The 20,000-nt window shown below is 44.7% G+C and overlaps 1 protein-coding gene across 1 annotated transcript; it reads right to left on the reverse strand.

The window, feature by feature from the left end:
* Window positions 1-1,704: 1,704 nt before the first annotated feature.
* ankrd1a (ankyrin repeat domain 1a (cardiac muscle)) lies at window positions 1,705-19,177 on the reverse strand. Its single transcript, XM_080781600.1, has 9 exons — window positions 19,047-19,177; window positions 11,870-12,025; window positions 10,593-10,715; window positions 8,510-8,617; window positions 7,611-7,709; window positions 7,219-7,317; window positions 6,199-6,297; window positions 5,381-5,479; window positions 1,705-3,596 (listed from the first exon to the last, which is right to left on the reverse strand). Exons 1-9 carry the CDS (start codon window positions 19,071-19,073, stop codon window positions 3,501-3,503), a joined length of 906 nt encoding a protein of 301 aa, XP_080637726.1. The 5' UTR covers window positions 19,074-19,177; the 3' UTR covers window positions 1,705-3,500.
* Window positions 19,178-20,000: the final 823 nt, after the last annotated feature.

The raw sequence follows: 20,000 nt of genomic DNA on the forward strand, positions 1-20,000 counted from the left end.
CACTAAAACATTTCCAGGTGACTAAAATCATGTGACTAAAACTAAATGAACTAAACTAAAATAGAAATTTGCTGCCAAAAACAACACTGATCCCACAAAGCTGTTCGGACAAATCACCATCCAGTAATTCAGTACTTCTGGTTAAATTAAATAAAATATTTATTGTGTTTTAGTTGTTTGTGGTTCATCAATCATGTCTCTGTTTGTTGCTTAAACAGCAGCATAACTAACTAACAATATAATTAACTCACCTGGACAATTCTCCCGGTGTTGTTGTGGAATTAAAGACATGAAGTGAACAACTGTCCATGGTTTCACTAAATAATACCTTTGTTGTTTGTTTGTTTTATTTATTTGTTTGTTTCAAACAGCTGCTAAACATTGAATAATGAACTCACCTGCTGGTCAAATCACTCTGTTGTTGTTGTTGTTGAGGAATTAATGACATTAATGTTCAGACTGTACTTAAATTAAATACATTTGTATGTTAAATGAAAGTAAATGAAAGTTTGTTCATCCTGTCTTTGCTCAAACAAATCTCCAACTCCAACAGTGACGTGACGTCATTACAGGAAGCAAGAAAACGAACGCAGCAGAATAACAACAAACGGCCGCCATTCTGTTAGCACGTTTCGTCACGAAAACGTCGTTTTTTAATGTTTTCCCGCGTCTATAAAACCACGTGTTGTCATCGGTCCTACTAGTGACTTAAACAGTGTCGTGACGTCGCCACTGTGACGCAGTTAGTTTATCTGTTAGATGGTGAAACAGCACTGAAGCTAACGGCTAACGGCTAACGGTGTTGCGTTGCCACATTGTGTGGCAGAAACAAGCGACCAGGTCTATGAAAACAAGCCAAGCAGAAGGTCCTTTATATTGCCAACTTGTTGTGAGCTTGTAGATCTTCTATTGAAACAGTGACATATTTGAAATATATTATTTTAAAGTTAATCATTTTGTAATTTATTCTAGTTACTAGGTACTTTGCAGAATTACAGTATTCTTCAAGAACAAACTCAATAGGCTACAAAGACTGTTAACTGTGAGTGGACGGCACCATAAAGCATATTACACTTGTTTACAAGAGGGTCCACCCTGTTCAATTCATGTCTTTTCTCTTTTTTCATCCTATATGATGAATTCCTGTTCTGTTCTTTAACTACATAGAAGTGTCTATTTGTTTGTCTCTAAATGTTTTGATGAATTGAACAATGTGGACCCTGTTGTAAACAAGTGTAACGCTTAATTGGGTCGTCCACTCACAGTTAACAGTCTTTGTATTGAGTTTGTGCTTGAAATGTACTGTAATTCTACAAACTGTTAATAAATATTTCAATCAATCAATCAATCAATCAATCAATAAATCAAGCACCGCTCCGACCGACCCGGGAGTGACTCTAGAAGAGTCCATTTAGACCTGAGGCCGCGTCTGTGTCACCTCGTAGCTTTTAACCACTTTAACCATTATTTAAAAATGTAGCTGTTGAAAAATAGCAGATCTCCGAGCTTGGAGATCTGCTATTTTTTTTTTTTACAAATCGTGAAAACGTGCCGCAACTCTGTGAATAGGCAAATTTACAGATTTTTCTGGACCCATAAAAATCTGTAAATTTGCCATGAAAATGCTTGCACTTTGAGATGAAAATTAAGAAGCTAGGTGGGGGCCACATGTGGCCAGTAATATTATGTTGCTTGGGGCCACTAAAGGCCTAGAACCGGCACTGCCTTCCAACAGAAGAGGTTTATCGGTAACACAATGCAGTCAAATATCAACGTTAGGACAAAATAAGGACAGATAAAGCCAGTGGTGTTTATTTGTTGACGTTCACCGTCTTGTTTCCCTGACGTCCTCCGAGCTAAACATGGACTTAAAGGTTTCATGACGTCCTCCGAGAGCCAACATGGACTTAAAGTTTCATGACACTCATTTTAATTTATCCAAAAAACCTGAACTTTCAACATTCAGTGGATTCTCTCTCTCTCTCTCTCTGTGTGTGTCTCTCTCTCTCTCTCTCTCTCTCTCTCTCTCTCTCTCTCTCTCTCTCTGTGTGTCTCTCTCTCCCCGTGGGCACACTGGACGCGTCAGGAGCGTCAGAAGAAGCTGAAGCCCTTCTTCTTCGTGGGGTTTTTAGACAGCTGGTGGATGGAAAAGAAGTTCCACTTCCGCGCCCAATGGACAGCTTCACGGACGCGCTCTCCTCCCCACGAAGAAGAAGGGCTTCAGCTTCTTCTGACGCTCCTGACGCGTCAAGTGTGCCCACGGGGTCTGTGTCTCTCTCTCTCTCTCTCTCTCTCTCTCTCTCTCTCTATCTGTGTAACAACCACTGTTTTAAATCATACACATAAACACACAAATAAATCCAATATCCTCCTCCATACTCAATAAAATAGAAAACAACAAATCAATAATCAATCAATAAATAAATATAATTATCACAATTCGCTGTTGCCGACGTGTCCTCAACATAAAAAAAAGAAAGACACGTTTCCGTCCGAGACATTATTGTCCAGCAATATTTGACGATCAATAAATCAATCGACGTTCTGATCAGGTTTCAACATTAACAATAAATGAATATTCCTGATCATTGCAGGAAACAGCGGAAATGGACCAAAGCCACACATTTTCTCTTAAACAAACATGTATTTATATTATAATCTTTTAGCTGGTATATCTTTATATTATAATCTTTTAGCTGGTACATCTTTCGAGATAACCATTATCCATGTATTCATTTTAAATCAATAAACACTATTCTTGGGTTGTGTTTTTTTAGTCTTTCCAAAATACCCTCGGAGAAGATCATCGCAATGAGAAAAAAAAACAATCCTATCCACCTGTTTCCCATGAGCCTTGCTAAAAACCAGGAAGAGACTTCTGGCTTCCACTCTGTTGTCATCTCGCTGACTCCACTGTCTGGAAGCGCCTTTTAGGGTGTTTCCACACTTGAGCGTCTATAGGCTGAATGCCTGAAGGCCAGATTCCCAGAAACGCTTGACCCATTCTGACCCATTCTGACCCATTCTGCGTGGGAACCACTGGTTTAAACAACGTTAGGAAACAAGGCCAGATAAGCAACTACTAACACTTGAGAAACAAGCCCAAAAAACACAACCAGCTACTACCAATAAGCGTCTTTTCAACGGTCGCTTATAATAGGCAGACATGGCAACACTGAGTGAAGCACACATACACACACACACACACACAACACACACACACACACACACACACACACACACACACACACACACACACACACACACACACACACACAAGGAGCCCTGTAGAATGGGGGTGGGTGGGAGCAGCTTTTAATGCTGTATAATTGGAGGATCTATAGATCTATCGTCTCATTTGGCACTCAGAGCCTTGGAGAACATCTTGTATTTGGCACCGCCAAAAACAGCAGATTTACAAGCTCGCCATGCATGTAGTCTCACAGCGCTGTCTCGCAGTGAGACTCCATTTCCCAGGATGCTCTACTTGGTCTCTCCGTTCAGCTCTGCTGTGTCTGCGGTGAGACTCCATTTCCCAGGATGCTCTTGGCTCCGTTCTGCCATGAGTAGAGAGACTCCATGGGTGTCTTCCCGTCCTGCGAGGAACAGAGAACAGAGTACATGATTAGGTTTTGTTAGTATTTGGTATTATCTGTAGTTTCCTGTGTATTATCTGTAGTTTCCTGTGTATTATCTGTAGTCTCCTGTGTATTATCTGTAGTTTCCTGTGTATAATTTATCTCTAGTTTCCTGTGTATTATCTGTAGTTTCCTGTGTTCTGAGGTGGAGGAGACCTGTCCAATCAGGAGACTGTTTACTGGGGAGTGCCTGTTGGCTGCTGTGGGGAATTGCTCCTCTCCACGGATTGGTTGATGAGCCCTATGACACCATGCAGTGGATTGGGTGATCTACTCTGATCATAGGACTGTGAGCTCTACTCTGCTCAGAGGACTGTGAGCTCTAGCTACTCTGCTCAGAGGACTGTGAGCTCTACTCTGATCAGAGGACTGTGAGCTCTAGCTACTCTGCTCAGAGGACTGTGAGCTCTACTCTGATCAGAGGACTGTGAGCTCTACTCTGATCAGAGGACTGAGCTCTAGCTACTCTGCTCAGAGGACTGTGAGCTCTACTCTGCTCAGAGGACTGTGAGCTCTAGCTACTCTGCTCAGAGGACTGTGAGCTCTACTCTGATCAGAGGACTGTGAGCTCTACTCTGACCAGAGGACTGAGCTCTAGCTACTCTGCTCAGAGGACTGTGAGCTCTACTCCGCTCAGAGGACTGTGAGCTCTACTCCGCTCAGAGGACTGTGAGCTCTACTCCGCTCAGAGGACTGTGAGCTCTAGCTACTCTGCTCAGAGGACTGTGAGCTCTACTCCGATCAGAGGACTGTGAGCTCTACTCTGCTCAGAGGACTGTGAGCTCTACTCTGCTCAGAGGACTGTGAGGTCTACTCCGATCAGAGGACTGTGAGCTCTACTCTGCTCAGAGGACTGTGAGGTCTACTCTGATCAGAGGACTGTGAGCTCTACTCCGCTCAGAGGACTGTGAGCTCTAGCTACTCTGCTCAGAGGACTGTGAGCTCTACTCCGATCAGAGGACTGTGAGCTCTACTCTGCTCAGAGGACTGTGAGCTCTACTCTGCTCAGAGGACTGTGAGCTCTACTCCGATCAGAGGACTGTGAGCTCTACTCTGCTCAGAGGACTGTGAGGTCTACTCTGATCAGAGGACTGTGAGCTCTACTCCGCTCAGAGGACTGTGAGCTCTACTCTGCTCAGAGGACTGTGAGCTCTAGCTACTCTGCTCAGAGGACTGTGAGCTCTACTCTGATCAGAGGACTGTGAGCTCTACTCTGACCAGAGGACTGTGAGCTCTACTCTGCTCAGAGGACTGTGAGCTCTAGCTACTCTGCTCAGATGACTGTGAGCTCTACTCCGCTCAGAGGACTGTGAGCTCTACTCTGATCAGAGGACTGTGAGCTCTACTCTGACCAGAGGACTGTGAGCTCTACTCTGATCATAGGACTGTGAGCTCTACTCTGCTCAGAGGACTGTGAGCTCTAGCTACTCTGCTCAGAGGACTGTGAGCTCTACTCTGATCAGAGGACTGTGAGCTCTAGCTACTCTGCTCAGAGGACTGTGAGCTCTACTCTGATCAGAGGACTGTGAGCTCTACTCTGACCAGAGGACTGAGCTCTAGCTACTCTGCTCAGAGGACTGTGAGCTCTACTCCGCTCAGAGGACTGTGAGCTCTACTCCGCTCAGAGGACTGTGAGCTCTACTCCGCTCAGAGGACTGTGAGCTCTAGCTACTCTGCTCAGAGGACTGTGAGCTCTACTCCGATCAGAGGACTGTGAGCTCTACTCTGCTCAGAGATCTTACAGCGTTCTTGGCGTCCATCTTGGCTCCATACATCATCAACAGTTGGATCATCTTGAACCTGTTGATCCTCACGGCGTCGTGCATGGGCGTGTCCCCGTCCTGAGAGACCGCAAACACACACACACACACACACACACACACACACACACACACACACACACACACACACACACACACACTGGTGTTATACCATGTGGTTCATATCAGTGTTGATTTCGTCGACTGCCTTTTTTCACTGAACAAAACTAAACGGAAACTAAATGAAAACTGAGCTACGATGAAACTAAAACTGAGACTAAATATAGTATACTGCTGACAATGTTTGTGTCAACAAATTAAAACTAGACTAAAATGTTAGGAAGGGACAATAGTGGACAAGAGATCCACTAGGAAGGGACTAGTGGAATCTTGGTGTTGTCCTGGACAGTCAGCTCTCGTTCAAAACTCACATCACAGCTGTCACTCGATCCTGTAGGTTCACACTACTCTATAACATACGACGAATTAGACAGTTCCTCACCCAGGAATCAGCCCAGCTCCTAATCCAGAGAACAGTCTTGTCAAAACTCGACTATTGCAACTCCCTCCTTACTGGCCTACCGGCATGTGCACTTAAGCCTCTCCAGCTCGCTTGGTCTTCAACCAGCCAACATTCTCACACATCTCCCCCCTTAATTCTCCGCTCCCTCCACTGGCTCCCGGTCGCTGCCCGCACAGAATACAAAACTCTGATGCTGGCATGCAAAAGCAACCAAAGGCATGGCTCCCCCATATCTCACAAGTATGGTTTAGTCGTGTGGTTTAGTGTGGTTCCTCACCCTGTCTCTGGCGTTGACGTCGGCTCCACAGTGGATGAGGTGCTCTGCACACTCATAGTGACCAGTTCTCACCGCAACGTGGAGGGGAGTGCTGCTTAACTGGAGGGGAGGGGAGGAGAGGAGAGCAATTCATTTATACTGGAGAGGAGAGGAGAGGAGAGGAGAGGAGAGCAGAGGAGAGGAGAGGAGAGGAGAGGAGAGGAGAGGAGAGGAGAGGAGAGGAGAGGAGAGGAGAGGAGAGGAGACAGTATGGTTCCTAGTGTTACTGTTACCCATTGAGATGAGCCAGTGTTTCGACCTGTGTCCTCTTACGTCCTGTTAGCCTGTTTGCATTCTGAGTTCACCAGCTGTGTCTAGTCGGTCTATTTATATGCCCCAGTTTGTCAGGTCGTCATTCATTGCCAGAGTGTCGTGTGTTTGGGGCCACAAGGCCTTTCGGAACTATTTCACTTCTTTGTTTTTGCCTGCCCCATTTTATGGGAAGTTTCCGTTTGGAAAATAAACTAACGTTGGGGTACTTTGGGGCAGGGGAGAGCCGCCAAGGATGCAACACTTTGCACGTTTCATTTTTTTTACTCAGAGATCCGTTTATCTACACATGTAATATTTTCAGGCAACGGACCTGCACATGTCAGCTACCATAAACCAGCAGTCATGATGGCGTTGACCAATCAGGAGATAACGTGCATGCAGTTACAACCATGGCGTGTTACACTCGTGGCGGCTCTCCTCTATACTTTAGGGTACAGTGGAGTGCACAGATAGACACTAGGGGCGTCTGCCCTTTTGGGAGAAAGCCCCTCTGAATGTCTGGGACCCCTGACCCCTGACCCCTGCCCCTCTGAATGTCTGTTAGGCCACTGTTAGGGTATACCTTGTCCCTGGAGGTGAGTTTAGGGTAATGATGAGACTTCACCACCAGGGGGCAGTGTTGTGTTAGGGTATACCTTGTCCCTGGAGGTGAGTTTAGGGTAATGATGAGACTTCACCACCAGGGGGCAGTGTTGTGTTAGGGTATACCTTGTCTCTGGAGGTGAGTTTGGCTCCGTTGTTCAGCAGGAGGTTCAGGACGCTCGCGCTGCCCCCCCGACACGCCCAGTGCACCGCTGTGGCGTCCAGCTGCAGCGCACGCACACACACACACACACACACACACACACGCACACACGCACACACGCGCACACACGCACACAAGCACACACACACACACACACGTACACACACACACACACACAAACACACACAGAGAGTTAAAGGCATTGCACTGCATTTCTCTAACTACTGTACAGAGCACAGTTGGTACCTGATTGACCTGTCTGTCTGTCTGTCTGTCTGTCTGTCTGTCTGTCTGTCTGTCTGTCTGTCTGTCTGTCTGTCTGTCTGTCTGCCTGCCTGTCTGTGTGGGCGTATACCTTGTCCTTGTGGTCCAGAGAAGCTCCGCCCTCCAACAGTCTCTGCACGACTTCCTGGTTCCCTTTGAAGCACGCTTTATGTAGCGCTGAGCGCCGGAACTGTAGCCATGGCAACGCACACACACACACACACACACACACACACACACACACACACACACACACACACACACACGTATGTATCAGTGTTGGAATAACATTGTACCAGGGGGGGGGGGGGGGGGGGGACTCACTGCGGGGGGGAATTAAACAACTTCAGTGCACTGTGCCTACACAGGCACAATGCAAGGAATAAATGCATTCGCCATGTATCCGAAGGAAGTCTGATCCAATCACTTTTAGATTTCTCCAGTTTAATCCTGAGTTTAAGTTTTGTAGTGTTTAAGATCAGATTTTAGGCATGTTTAATTAAGCCTCCAGGAAAATCCGTGTTGAGGTTCTTAAGCCACTGTTTTTCATTAAAACGTCTTTGTCCTAAAACTGTCCAGTTAGGATTGTGTTGAAGTCCAGCGCCTTTTAGAGCTTCAATGCCGTGAGCCATGAAATGTTGCACAAATCTTGTGGTTGTCTTTTTGGCATTGTTAATATTGTATCTGTGTTGTCCCAGCCTAGTAACTATTGTTTTACCTGTCTCTCCGACATATTGTAAACCACATTTTTCTTTAAAACGCGTTTTGTGGTTCTACTTTTTTACAAATTGTTTGGGTTTGAAGTATTCTGGTCCCTGGCGTGCTGGTGTGTTGATTTATTTTAGCTTGCTGTGTACTAGATAATCTTTAAGGTTTTTATTTTTTCTGTAGGCCGATATAATTTTATATATATATCAAAATTCCTTTTTATTCTGGGGGGTGGGGGGGTGGGTTGGGGGGGTGGGGTGGGGTTGGGGGGGTGTGACTCACGTGGTCGGCGGCGTTGGGACTTCCTCCGTCCTCCAGGTATTTGTTGACCAGCGTCAGTTTGTTGTCGACGACCGCCTTGAGGAACGTCTCCTCGTCCACACTGTCAGGCTGTGGCACGCACACACACACACACACACACACACACACACACACACGCGCACGCACACGCACACACGCGCACACACACACACACACACACACACACACACACACACACACACACACACACACACACACACACACACACACACACACACGCACACGCGCACGCACACGCACACACGCACGCGCACACACACACACACACACACACACACACACACACACACACACACACACACAGAGTTAAATGCATTGCACTGCATTTCTCTAACTACTGTAGCAGCACATTTAGATTTAGTCTGGCTTAATCTAATAATAATAATAAAACTTTATTTGTATAGCACCATTCATGACATGAAATGCAGCTCAAAGTGCTTTACAGAAGAATGGAGAATAAAAGAAAAGCAAGGCAACAACATTAAAAAACAAGCAGTAATGCAATACAGTGAGGACATGAATAACAAAACAAAAAAATTAAAGATCAATTAAAAGCAATGTTGTAGAAGTGGGTCTTGAGCTGTGCTTTAAAAGTGTCTCCAGAGGCTGCCTGTCGAAGGTACAGTGGGAGCTTGTTCCATGCCGACGGCCCGTAGAAGCAAACAGCTGCTTCCCCGTATTTTTTAGTTGCCATTTTTTTAGGCAAAGCGAGCAGGCCGGCAGTGGAAGACCTTAGGGGGCGGTTTAGGTTTGGGACATATTTAGGCAGGCAGTCATGTAGGTAGGAAGGTGCGAGACCATTGAGAGCTTTATACACAAGTAAAATAATTTTAAAATCAATCCTAAAAACAACCGGAAGCCAGTGCAGTGAAGCCAAAACTGGAGTAATATGTTCTCTCATCTTAGTTCTAGTTAAAACTCTGGCTGCTGCATTTTGGACAAGTTGTAATCTGTCACCTCGTGAATCTAGTCAATCTAGACAATCTAGTCACCTCGTGAGGTTATTGGAGGTCATTACCTTTGAGATCATCAGATCTTGGTCTGATTTAGAGTCCAAAAGGCTTTGTGTTTATGCTATTGCCCTGGGAGTATCTATCTATAGAGTATCTATCTAGAGTATCTATCTAGAGTATCTATCTAGAGTATCTATCTATAGAGTATCTATCTAGAGTATCTATCTAGAGTATCTATCTATAGAGTATCTATCTATAGAGTATCTATCTATAGAGTATCTATCTAGAGTATCTATCTAGAGTATCTATCTAGAGTATCTATCTATAGAGTATCTATCTAGAGTATCTATCTAGAGTATCTATCTAGAGTATCTATCTATAGAGTATCTATCTAGAGTATCTATCTAGAGTATCTATCTAGAGTATCTATCTATAGAGTATCTATCTAGAGTATCTATCTAGAGTATCTATCTAGAGTATCTATCTAGAGTATCTATCTATAGAGTATCTATCTAGAGTATCTATCTATAGAGTATCTATCTAGAGTATCTATCTAGAGTATCTATCTAGAGTATCTATCTATAGAGTATCTATCTAGAGTATCTATCTAGAGTATCTATCTAGAGTATCTATCTATAGAGTATCTATCTAGAGTATCTATCTAGAGTATCTATCTAGAGTATCTATCTAGAGTATCTATCTAGACGAGTATCTATCTAGATGAGTATCTATCTAGAGTATCTATCTATAGAGTATCTATCTAGAGTATCTATCTAGAGTATCTATCTATAGAGTATCTATCTATAGAGTATCTATCTATAGAGTATCTATCTATAGAGTATCTATCTAGAGTATCTATCTATAGAGTATCTATCTAGAGTATCTATCTAGAGTATCTATCTATAGAGTATCTATCTATAGAGTATCTATCTATAGAGTATCTATCTAGAGTATCTATCTATAGAGTATCTATCTATAGAGTATCTATCTAGAGTATCTATCTATAGAGTATCTATCTAGAGTATCTATCTATAGAGTATCTATCTAGAGTATCTATCGTTTATCATTGTTTATGCTATTAGTGTTCTTACGATGACTTCCTCCTGGGGCTCCTTCCTCACAGGCCTCTTCCTGTCTCTCCTCCTCTTCCTCAGCTGGAGGATGTTGAAGAGGTCGTCCACCGTGTCCAACCTCAGCCTCCCGCTGCAATCAGTCTGCAGAAGAAGAACAGATGTTAGCCTCCCGCTGCAATCAGTCTGCAGAAGAAGAACAGATGTCAGCCTCCCGCTGCAATCAGTCTGCAGAAGAAGAACAGATGTCAGCCTCCCGCTGCAATCAGTCTGCAGAAGAAGAACAGATGTCAAAGTGGCAGAAAATCTGAGGGCGGAGCTTACTAGTCAAAGTGACAGATGTGTTCCCCATGAGCAAAGGCACATGTGGAAACAAGTGCCATGACCTTTGGCCAAATGAGGCATGAGTTACGCCCCCTTTGGCCAATTGGAGTAAGACTGGTTTCTATTGGCTATTTGGCATGACCCTCTGCTATACTGTAAAGTGACTTAAGCACATGACGCTGCATGTATGTATTACGGGCAGAAGAAGAAATTTCACAAAACAGCAATTTTCATTTGCTCATAAAAAACGTATTTCACTTAAAGGACCACTTCACCACTTTTCAACCTATCTGCATATAATAGGTCCTCACTAATAATCATGATAAAATTGCACGATTTCTTTCTGCTCAGTCTGTGTCTCATAGGAGGGCTGTGGGCAGTTTAGAAACCGTCCTCCAGTGACATCATCATTAGGCAGATCTTTTTTTAAACAAGATTTCTTTAAAAAAATTGTGAGAACGATGGCTTCCATTTTCGCATTGCAACTTTTCAGGACTAGAAAGCCTGCAGTTTCTATTAGCTTGTATTCCCCATCGATGATGTCACTGGAAGACGGTTTCTGAACTGCCCACACAGCCTTCGTATGAGACACAGACCGAGTAGAAAAAAATTGCGGCATTTTTTCATGATTATTAGTGAGGACCTATTATATGAAGATAGGTTGAAAAGTGGTGAAGTGGTCCTTTAAAAAGAATTACTACGTCCAACGTTTACGTGTAGAACTATATCTCCTGGGAGGAGATACAGTTTAACTGTTTTTCATATAATTCAAAAACAATGTGACCAAAGACCCTTAATAATACCAATAACATTAACAACATGTGACCAAAGACCCTTAATAATACCAATAACATTAACAACATGTGACCAAAGACCCTTAATAATACCAATAACATTAACAACATGTGACCAAAGACCCTTAATAATACAACATGTGACCAAAGACCCTTAATAATACAAATAACATTCATTACGTTCAGCGGCGTCTCCGTGACGTTGACTTCCTGTTCGCCGTCGCTGTCCTCGGACGAGGCCCCGCCCACATCCTGCTTCTCTTGATTGACAGCCGCCTCGTACACGCCCCCCGAGAAGTCACATGACTGCTTCCCCTCGAACCTCTGACTGGTCACCTGTCAACGAAAGATGCGCTAATATTTTAGAAATAGGTCAACAACACAAATGACGTTAGTTTGGCAAATTGTGAACTATATCCCTTTAAGTTCCATTGATCCGTTGGGACACAGTCGATCGATCATTACAATAAACTATATTTAATTTTAATTAAAGTCTATAATAGTCACCAGGGGGCGCTGTAGAGTAGATGACCACGTTACTGTGTTGAGTGCTCTGTCTCTCTATGGTCTACAAGTAAGACGCGCAAACGCGGGAAGCGAACGCAGATCGTAAATTGCAATAACAATTAGAATAAATTACGAATTAGTGAGAAGTGTGTAGTACTCATGTCACCATGACTCAGCCATAACCATATAAGGAGTCCCCAAAGCAGCTATACGTCCAAATATGGAGTGTGTTGCATCAATCACAAACAAATCACTCAGCTCCATATATGGGCACAAAAGCGGGACAGACACACAGACACACAGACAGACATGATCTGCTAGGTCTCATAGTTAGTGTTCACTGCATTCGCAATCACTGCGTTCGCAATAAATACACCATTCCTAACATGTATTTTATGTATGTGCGTGTGTAGTTTTTACGTGTATTTTATGTATGTGCGTGTGTAGTTTTTATGTATCGTCCAAATGTGAGTGCGTGCACGGCATGCCTCTGTGTGTGTGTGTGTGTGTGTGTGTGTGTGTGTGAGTGTGTGTGTGTGTTTCCGTGTGTGCGTGTGCATGCGCCTGTCCGCCTCGAACAGAGTAAGTCACACATTCCAAACATTTCTGAGTGTCATGTTGAAGCGTCCCATGCAGTGTGTGTGTGTGTGTGTGTGTGTGTGTGTGTGTGTGTGTGTGTGTGTGTGTGTGTGTGTGTGTGCGTGTGTGTGTGTGCGTGTGTGTGTGTGCGTGTGTGCGTGTGTGTGTGCGTGTGTGTGTGTGTGTGTGTGTGTGTGCGTGTGTGTGCGTGTGTGTGTGTGGTCCATTGACACCATGGGCTACTAATCGTAAACTAAGGCTCGTCAACCGTTTTGACACAAAGTGTCAACATGTGTTCATGTTCTTCACACAGTCAGTCAGTCAGGGGTTAATGATAATATCAACATTAACTTTCATTATGACACCACATGTAGAAATGTAACATTTACAACTGAGTGTGATTGTCCACGGGCTCCACACACACACACACACACACACACACACACACACACACACACACACACACACACACACACACACACACCACAGCAAACTTTATTCATTCATTCTTCTTTAGAAATGAGTTCTTTCACATCAAGCCATGCTAATGATCATTAGAATTAACGGGGCGAGTAGTCTTGTTACCCCCTAGACTCAGGTATTGTACTTCATATAATCATATATATTCATATTGTCATTAAATGGGAATTTAGTACTTTGTTTCAGGGCAAATTTGCCGATTTGCTCATCCATATAAAGGACGTAAATTCTCAATGTATTGTCAATGGAATGGAATGTTTGTGTGAAATCTACACTATAGCTGAATATAGGAGGGGTTCAAAAATCCTCTCTCTGTCTCTCTCTCTCTCTCTCTCTCTCTCTCTCTCTCTCTGGGTTTGGGCACATCTAAGATTCCAGGCCAAAGGAAGCCGACTCCCGACGTCGTTTCCGGGTTTTCAGACAGCTGGTGGCTGGCTGTAAAACGCGGCAGATTGCCGCGTGGGCCAGATTCCCGTAGAAGAAGCTCCGCCCCACTGCTGCGTGGGCGGAGCTTCTTTTACACCCACCAGCTGTCTAAAAAAAACGGAAAATACGCAAAACACAGTTTCTTCTGTCCACACATGGGATCTAAAGTGTGCCCACTCAGTTTGTCTCTCTCTCTCTCTCTCTGTCTCTCTCTCTCACACACACATAATGCCAGTGTGCCAGTGACCACCCTCCCTAATGTCGCTAGGTGGCGCTAACAGGCTGCCAAATAGACCAGTCACCCACGTACAAGAAGAAGAACCAGGAAGGCAGAGAGCAGAGAGCAGAGAGCCATACAGACAGACAGACAGACAGACAGACAGACAGACAGACAGACAGACAGACAGACAGACAGACAGACAGACAGACAGACAGACAGACAGACAGACAGACAGACAGACAGACAGACAGACAGACAGACCAGAGCATGGAGGCAGAGCGCGCCACGGGATGGTTATATATATTTTATAATACATTAGGCTACATAAACGCTGCTGCCGCCTATCAAAGCCTTTCATTTACATCCACCATCGCTGATGAGCGACACTCTGTAGGGAGGCTCTCTCTCAGAGACAGACAGACAGACAGACAGACAGACAGACAGACAGACAGACAGACAGACAGACAGACAGACAGACAGACAGACAGACAGACAGACGCTGATGAGCGGCCCTCTGTAGGGAGGCTTGTTCAGGATATCATAATTATATGACTCTGCATCAACGTAATAAACATATGCGTTGTGAGCCAATGTGAGCCATGATGTCAAAGGTTTAGCGGATTTGCCTGTTTTACACGGAGACCATGAGAAAACGGCGTTTTCAAAGATTTCCACTCTGGGAGGTGTTTTCACTTGGTTGCGTTTTCACCTCCTGAAAACGCCGGTCTCGTCTAAAGGGACGCCAGCGAACCATACTTTATTTTAGCCGTTTCCTATGAACGCCGTTCTCGTCTAAAGAAAATGTTGTTTTTGGCAGCAAATTTCTATTTTAGTTTTAGTCATAGTCTTTGGACTGAAACTTCATTTAGTTTTCGTCACATTGTAGTCGCCTGGAATGTCTATAGTCGACTAAATGTCATACGATATTAGTCGACCAAATCTATACAGTTGATTTAGTCGACTAAAATGTATTTCGGCGGGCCTTGATGCCGTCGTAATGAGTGTTTTTACACTTGCTGAAAATAGCCGATCTACAAGCTCACAACGCAGCGACATTGTCAGTATATTTAGTCTTAGTTTGAGTCATCGTAGCTTAGTTTTAATTTAGTTTCGGTAGTTCATTCATTCATTCATTCATTCATTCAAGGTTGCCCAGCCCTGTCCTAAAGGCCTATTCATAGTCTGGATTTTCACCGCTCCGGTGGTGAGCCGACCACCGCTCCGGTGGTGAGCTGACCACCGGAGCTGAAATAACGTTGAGCGGTGGTGGTGAGTAAAAACAGAGAGAAGGGCTGGAGCGGTGGCGGTGGTTTGCTCTTCAACGCGGCTCAGTGACGTCATGTTGTATAGTTCGGTGGTCACCTCAGTGACGTCATGTTGTAGTTCGGTGGTCACCTCACCACCGAAAATCCAGACTATGTATGAGCCTTAAGGTTGCCCAGCCCTGTCCTAAGGTTGCCCAGCCCTGTCCTAAGGTTGCCCAGCCCTGTCCTAAGGTTGCCCAGCCCTGTCCTAAGGTTGCCCAGCCCTGTCCTAAGCCATACCGAGGACCACTCCTTAAAAGCAGCAACTGTCGCTGAGATAGAGATACGAACAGTAAACCAACTGTCGCTGCGTGGTCAGATATCTATAAACCCTATAGAGATATTTTATCACCGACATATCTTATATCTAACACTATGAAGCTATATTTATCACAGAGATATGTCACTGTTGTCACATTCTGTGTGACATGTTCTGTATTTGGCTTGTTGTTCCTTGCTTTCAGGTTACAGTGTTTCACTTTGTGTTACTGTGTCATGTTGTAGTATTGTGGGAAGGTGTATTTATACAACGCGGTTTCGGGAGAAGAGATCCTCCTTCCACTTGACCTCAACCACTCCTCCCTCCTTATCAACAACTCCTCCCTCCTCCTTATCAACCACTCCTCCCTCCTCCTTATCAACAACTCCTCCCTCCTCCTTATCAACAACTCCTCCCTCCTCATCAAACTCACCTGCCTTCCATTACCACCCGGGCCAATCCCCGGTGCAATCACCACCGCAGTATAAACACACCTGCGATCTCTCAACCGAGTGGTTTGTTCTGCTCCACGACAGACAGACCGAACATGGGCTGTGAGTATACTGCACTTGTAGATCGGCTATTTTCACTATTTTCACTAACCGCTCATTCCGAGTAGAGTAGAGTAGAGTTGCAGTTTAGTTTTACTTGACACCTGTGTATACTCTTGTTGTCTGCCTGTAGTTCTAACCCTCACCAGCTAGTCTGTGATTAGCCTTTGTGTCCCTGTGTTGATTGTCCGTTAGTTTCACCTGTTACTCCCTGTGTCTATATTATCACTCTCTCTGCTGTCCAACAGTTATAGATCTAGAAACACTAGAGCTATATTTATGATCACCTCATTCATTAGTGAAATACTGGAAGGTTGAGACGTCACGGCAGGTGAAATCATATTTATTTTTATTGTTTTGTATCTATTTTGCCTCCTAAACGTGTCTTGCACGTTGCAATTAAGGAATTATTGAACACAAACTATAGACTCTAGAGGGTATGCACATGCTTAAAGGACCACTTCACCCCTTTTCAACCTGTCTTCATTATAACAGGTCCTCACTAATAATCATGATAAAATGGCACGATTGTTTTCTACTCCGCCTGTGTCTCATAGGAGGGCTGTGGGCAGTTTAGAAACCGTCTTCCAGTGACATCATCATTAGGCAGATTTGTTTTTAAACACGACTTTTTTACAAAAATGTTTAGATTTTCATTATTGTGAGAACGATGGCTTCCATCTTCGCATTGTAACTTTTCAGGACTCGAAAGCCTGCAGTTTCTATTAGCTTGTATTCCCCATCGATGATGTCACTGGAAGACTGTTTCTAAACTGCCCACAGCCCCTATGAGACACAGACTGAGTAGAAAAAAAATTGCGCCATTCTTTCATGATTATTATAGTGAGGACCTATTATATGAAGATAGGTTGAAAAGTGGTGAAGTGGTCCTTTAACCCATTCTGGCCGGGAACCCATTTTTGTGTTAGCACTATGTTATGCTTTAGCTATTGAAAAATAGCAGATCTACAAGCTCATAGCGCGCCACCGAGTGGCGCGCTACGAGCTTGTAGGTCTGCTATTTTTGAAAAATCGAAAGAACGACTGACATTTTTAGAATCTGATCTCAGGTCAGAATGGGTTAATCATAGACCAGTGTGTGTCCAGTGGAAACCTCGTATGAATCTGATCTCAGGTCAGAATGGGTTAAAGTGAATGGCACATCGAGTGGCAAAGCAACAGATGAAGTGAGTTTAACATTGTGTGATGTTGTTTATTATTGCAATCATAGACAGGACTTCTCTGTTTGGATGTACGGGGCTGTCAAGGCCAGAAAGTCCGGTTTTTTTGCCACTCAGTGGCCGTTTCTGCATAACTTCCGGGTTTTGATGATGATGTCACGCGCATACACATACACCCTCCATCCACACTTTTCCTGGGCTGTGTGTGCTCCAGTTCCTGTCGATTTGATCCAATGAAAGCCAATGAAACTGGTCAGATGACCAATGATATCCAATGAAATCAACAGGAACTGGAGCACACACACTTGGGAAAACTCTACAACGAGTGCTTCAGGTCAGGACACAGGTCACGGGTACACAGGAAGCATCTCCATATATGGTCGACTGCCAATTATTGCAGACACTGAACAGTGTCATTTTGCCGATGCCTGATCAGCTTATTGGGGCATGCCTGCAATCTGCAGGCCCCTCACCACTGATCTGTGGACATTACAGTCAATCTGCAGGCCCCTCACCACTGATCTGTGGACATTACAGTCAATCTGCAGGCCCCTCACCACTGATTTATGGACATTACAGTCAATCTGCAGGCCCCTCACCACTGATCTATGGACATTACAGTCAATCTGCAGGCCCCTCACCACTGATCTGTGGACATTACAGTCAATCTGCAGGCCCCTCACCACTGATCTATGGACATTACAGTCAATCTGCAGGCCCCTCACCACTGATCTGTGGACATTACAGTCAATCTGCAGGCCCCTCACCACTGATCTATGGACATTACAGTCAATCTGCAGGCCCCTCACCACTGATCTGTGGACATTACAGTCAATCTGCAGGCCCCTCACCACTGATTTATGGACATTACAGTCAATCTGCAGGCCCCTCACCACTGATTTATGGACATTACAGTCAATCTGCAAGCCCCTCACCACTGATCTATGGACATTACAGTCAATCTGCAGGCCCCTCACCACTGATCTATGGACATTACAGTCAATCTGCAGGCCCCTCACCACTGATCTATGGACATTACAGTCAATCTGCAGGCCCCTCACCACTGATCTATGGACATTACAGTCAATCTGCAGGCCCCTCACCACTGATCTATGGACATTACAGTCAATCTGCAGGCCCCTCACCACTGATCTATGGACATTACAGTCAATCTGCAGGCCCCTCACCACTGATTTATGAACATTACAGTCAATCTGCAGGCCCCTCACCACTGATCTATGGACATTACAGTCAATCTGCAGGCCCCTCACCACTGATCTATGGACATTACAGTCAATCTGCAGGCCCCTCACCACTGATCTATGGACATTACAGTCAATCTGCAGGCCCCTCACCATATGGACATTACAGTCAATCTGCAGGCCCCTCACCACTGATCTATGGACATTACAGTCAATCTGCAGGCCCCTCACCACTGATCTATGGACATTACAGTCAATCTGCAGGCCCCTCACCACTGATCTATGGACATTACAGTCAATCTGCAGGCCCCTCACCACTGATCTGTGGACATTACAGTCAATCTGCAGGCCCCTCACCACTGATCTGTGGACATTATCCAGGCTTCCAGTGCTGTATAATATAGCATCCTTAAGACGCTGGTATACTTAAAGCACCTTGGTTAGGAATGCCTCTTTTCCAGACTGTGGTCAAAATAATGGTCACTTCTCTACTGTACAGTACAGATAACAACAATATCTGGTGTATTAGCTGTGACATCTTCACACACGCACGCACACACGCGCACACGCACACGCACACGCACACGCACACACATACACATACGCGCGCATAAACACACACACACACACACACACACACACACTCACCAGTTCCTCAACGCTGTGCAGTCCCATTCTGTCGGATCAATCAATGAAGATATAGATTCCAACGGTTGTCTGTGTGTCTGTCTGTGTGTCTGTCTGTCTGTGTGTGTGTGTGTGTGTGTGTCTGTGTGTCTGTGTGTTCTGCCTGGACTGCCTGTCTCTTATATAGACTCAGAGTAACATAGAAGAGAGAGAGAGAGAGAGAGAGAGAGAGAGAGAGAGAGAGAGAGAGAGAGAGAGAGAGAGAGAGAGAGAGAGAGAGAGAGAGAGAGAGAGAGAGAGAGAGAGAGAGATCGGGTTACCCAGTAGCCTATCATGAAGCATTCTCCCTCTCTCACACACACACACACACACACACACACACACACACACACACACACACAGACACACCTGGCATGCAGTGATGTCATGGACGTCAAGGCGTCAGGGTCGGAAGTCCAACCTGTCGCTGGTGCACTGATTTATGGACAGTGACATCATGTCAGACAGACAGACAGACAGACAGACAGACAGACAGACAGACAGACAGACAGACAGACATGTGATATCGGTACAGTAGTTGACAGTAGCCTAAGTAGTGTGAGCTCACTGATCGCAAATAATATTTCTGTTTTTAGACGTACAATGTTTTAATGTAGGCTCTTAACCAGAGAGACTTACAGTTAGAAAGTTAGCACGACAAGAGACCGTAAACTACAGGATCATAGAATGCAGAGAGACAGTAAACTATAGGATCACAGAATGCAGAGAGACAGTAAACTATAGGATCATAGAATGCAGAGAGACACTAAACTATAGGATCATAGAACGCAGAGAGACAGTAAACTATAGGATCATAGAACGCAGAGAGACAGTGAACTATAGGATCATAGAATGCAGAGAGACAGTAAACTATAGGATCATAGAATGCAGAGAGACAGTAAACTATAGGATCATAGAATGCAGAGAGACAGTAAA

This window comes from Protomyctophum bolini, assembly GCF_963924005.1.
Source record: "Protomyctophum bolini genome assembly, chromosome: 14".
Taxonomy (NCBI): domain Eukaryota; kingdom Metazoa; phylum Chordata; class Actinopteri; order Myctophiformes; family Myctophidae; genus Protomyctophum; species Protomyctophum bolini.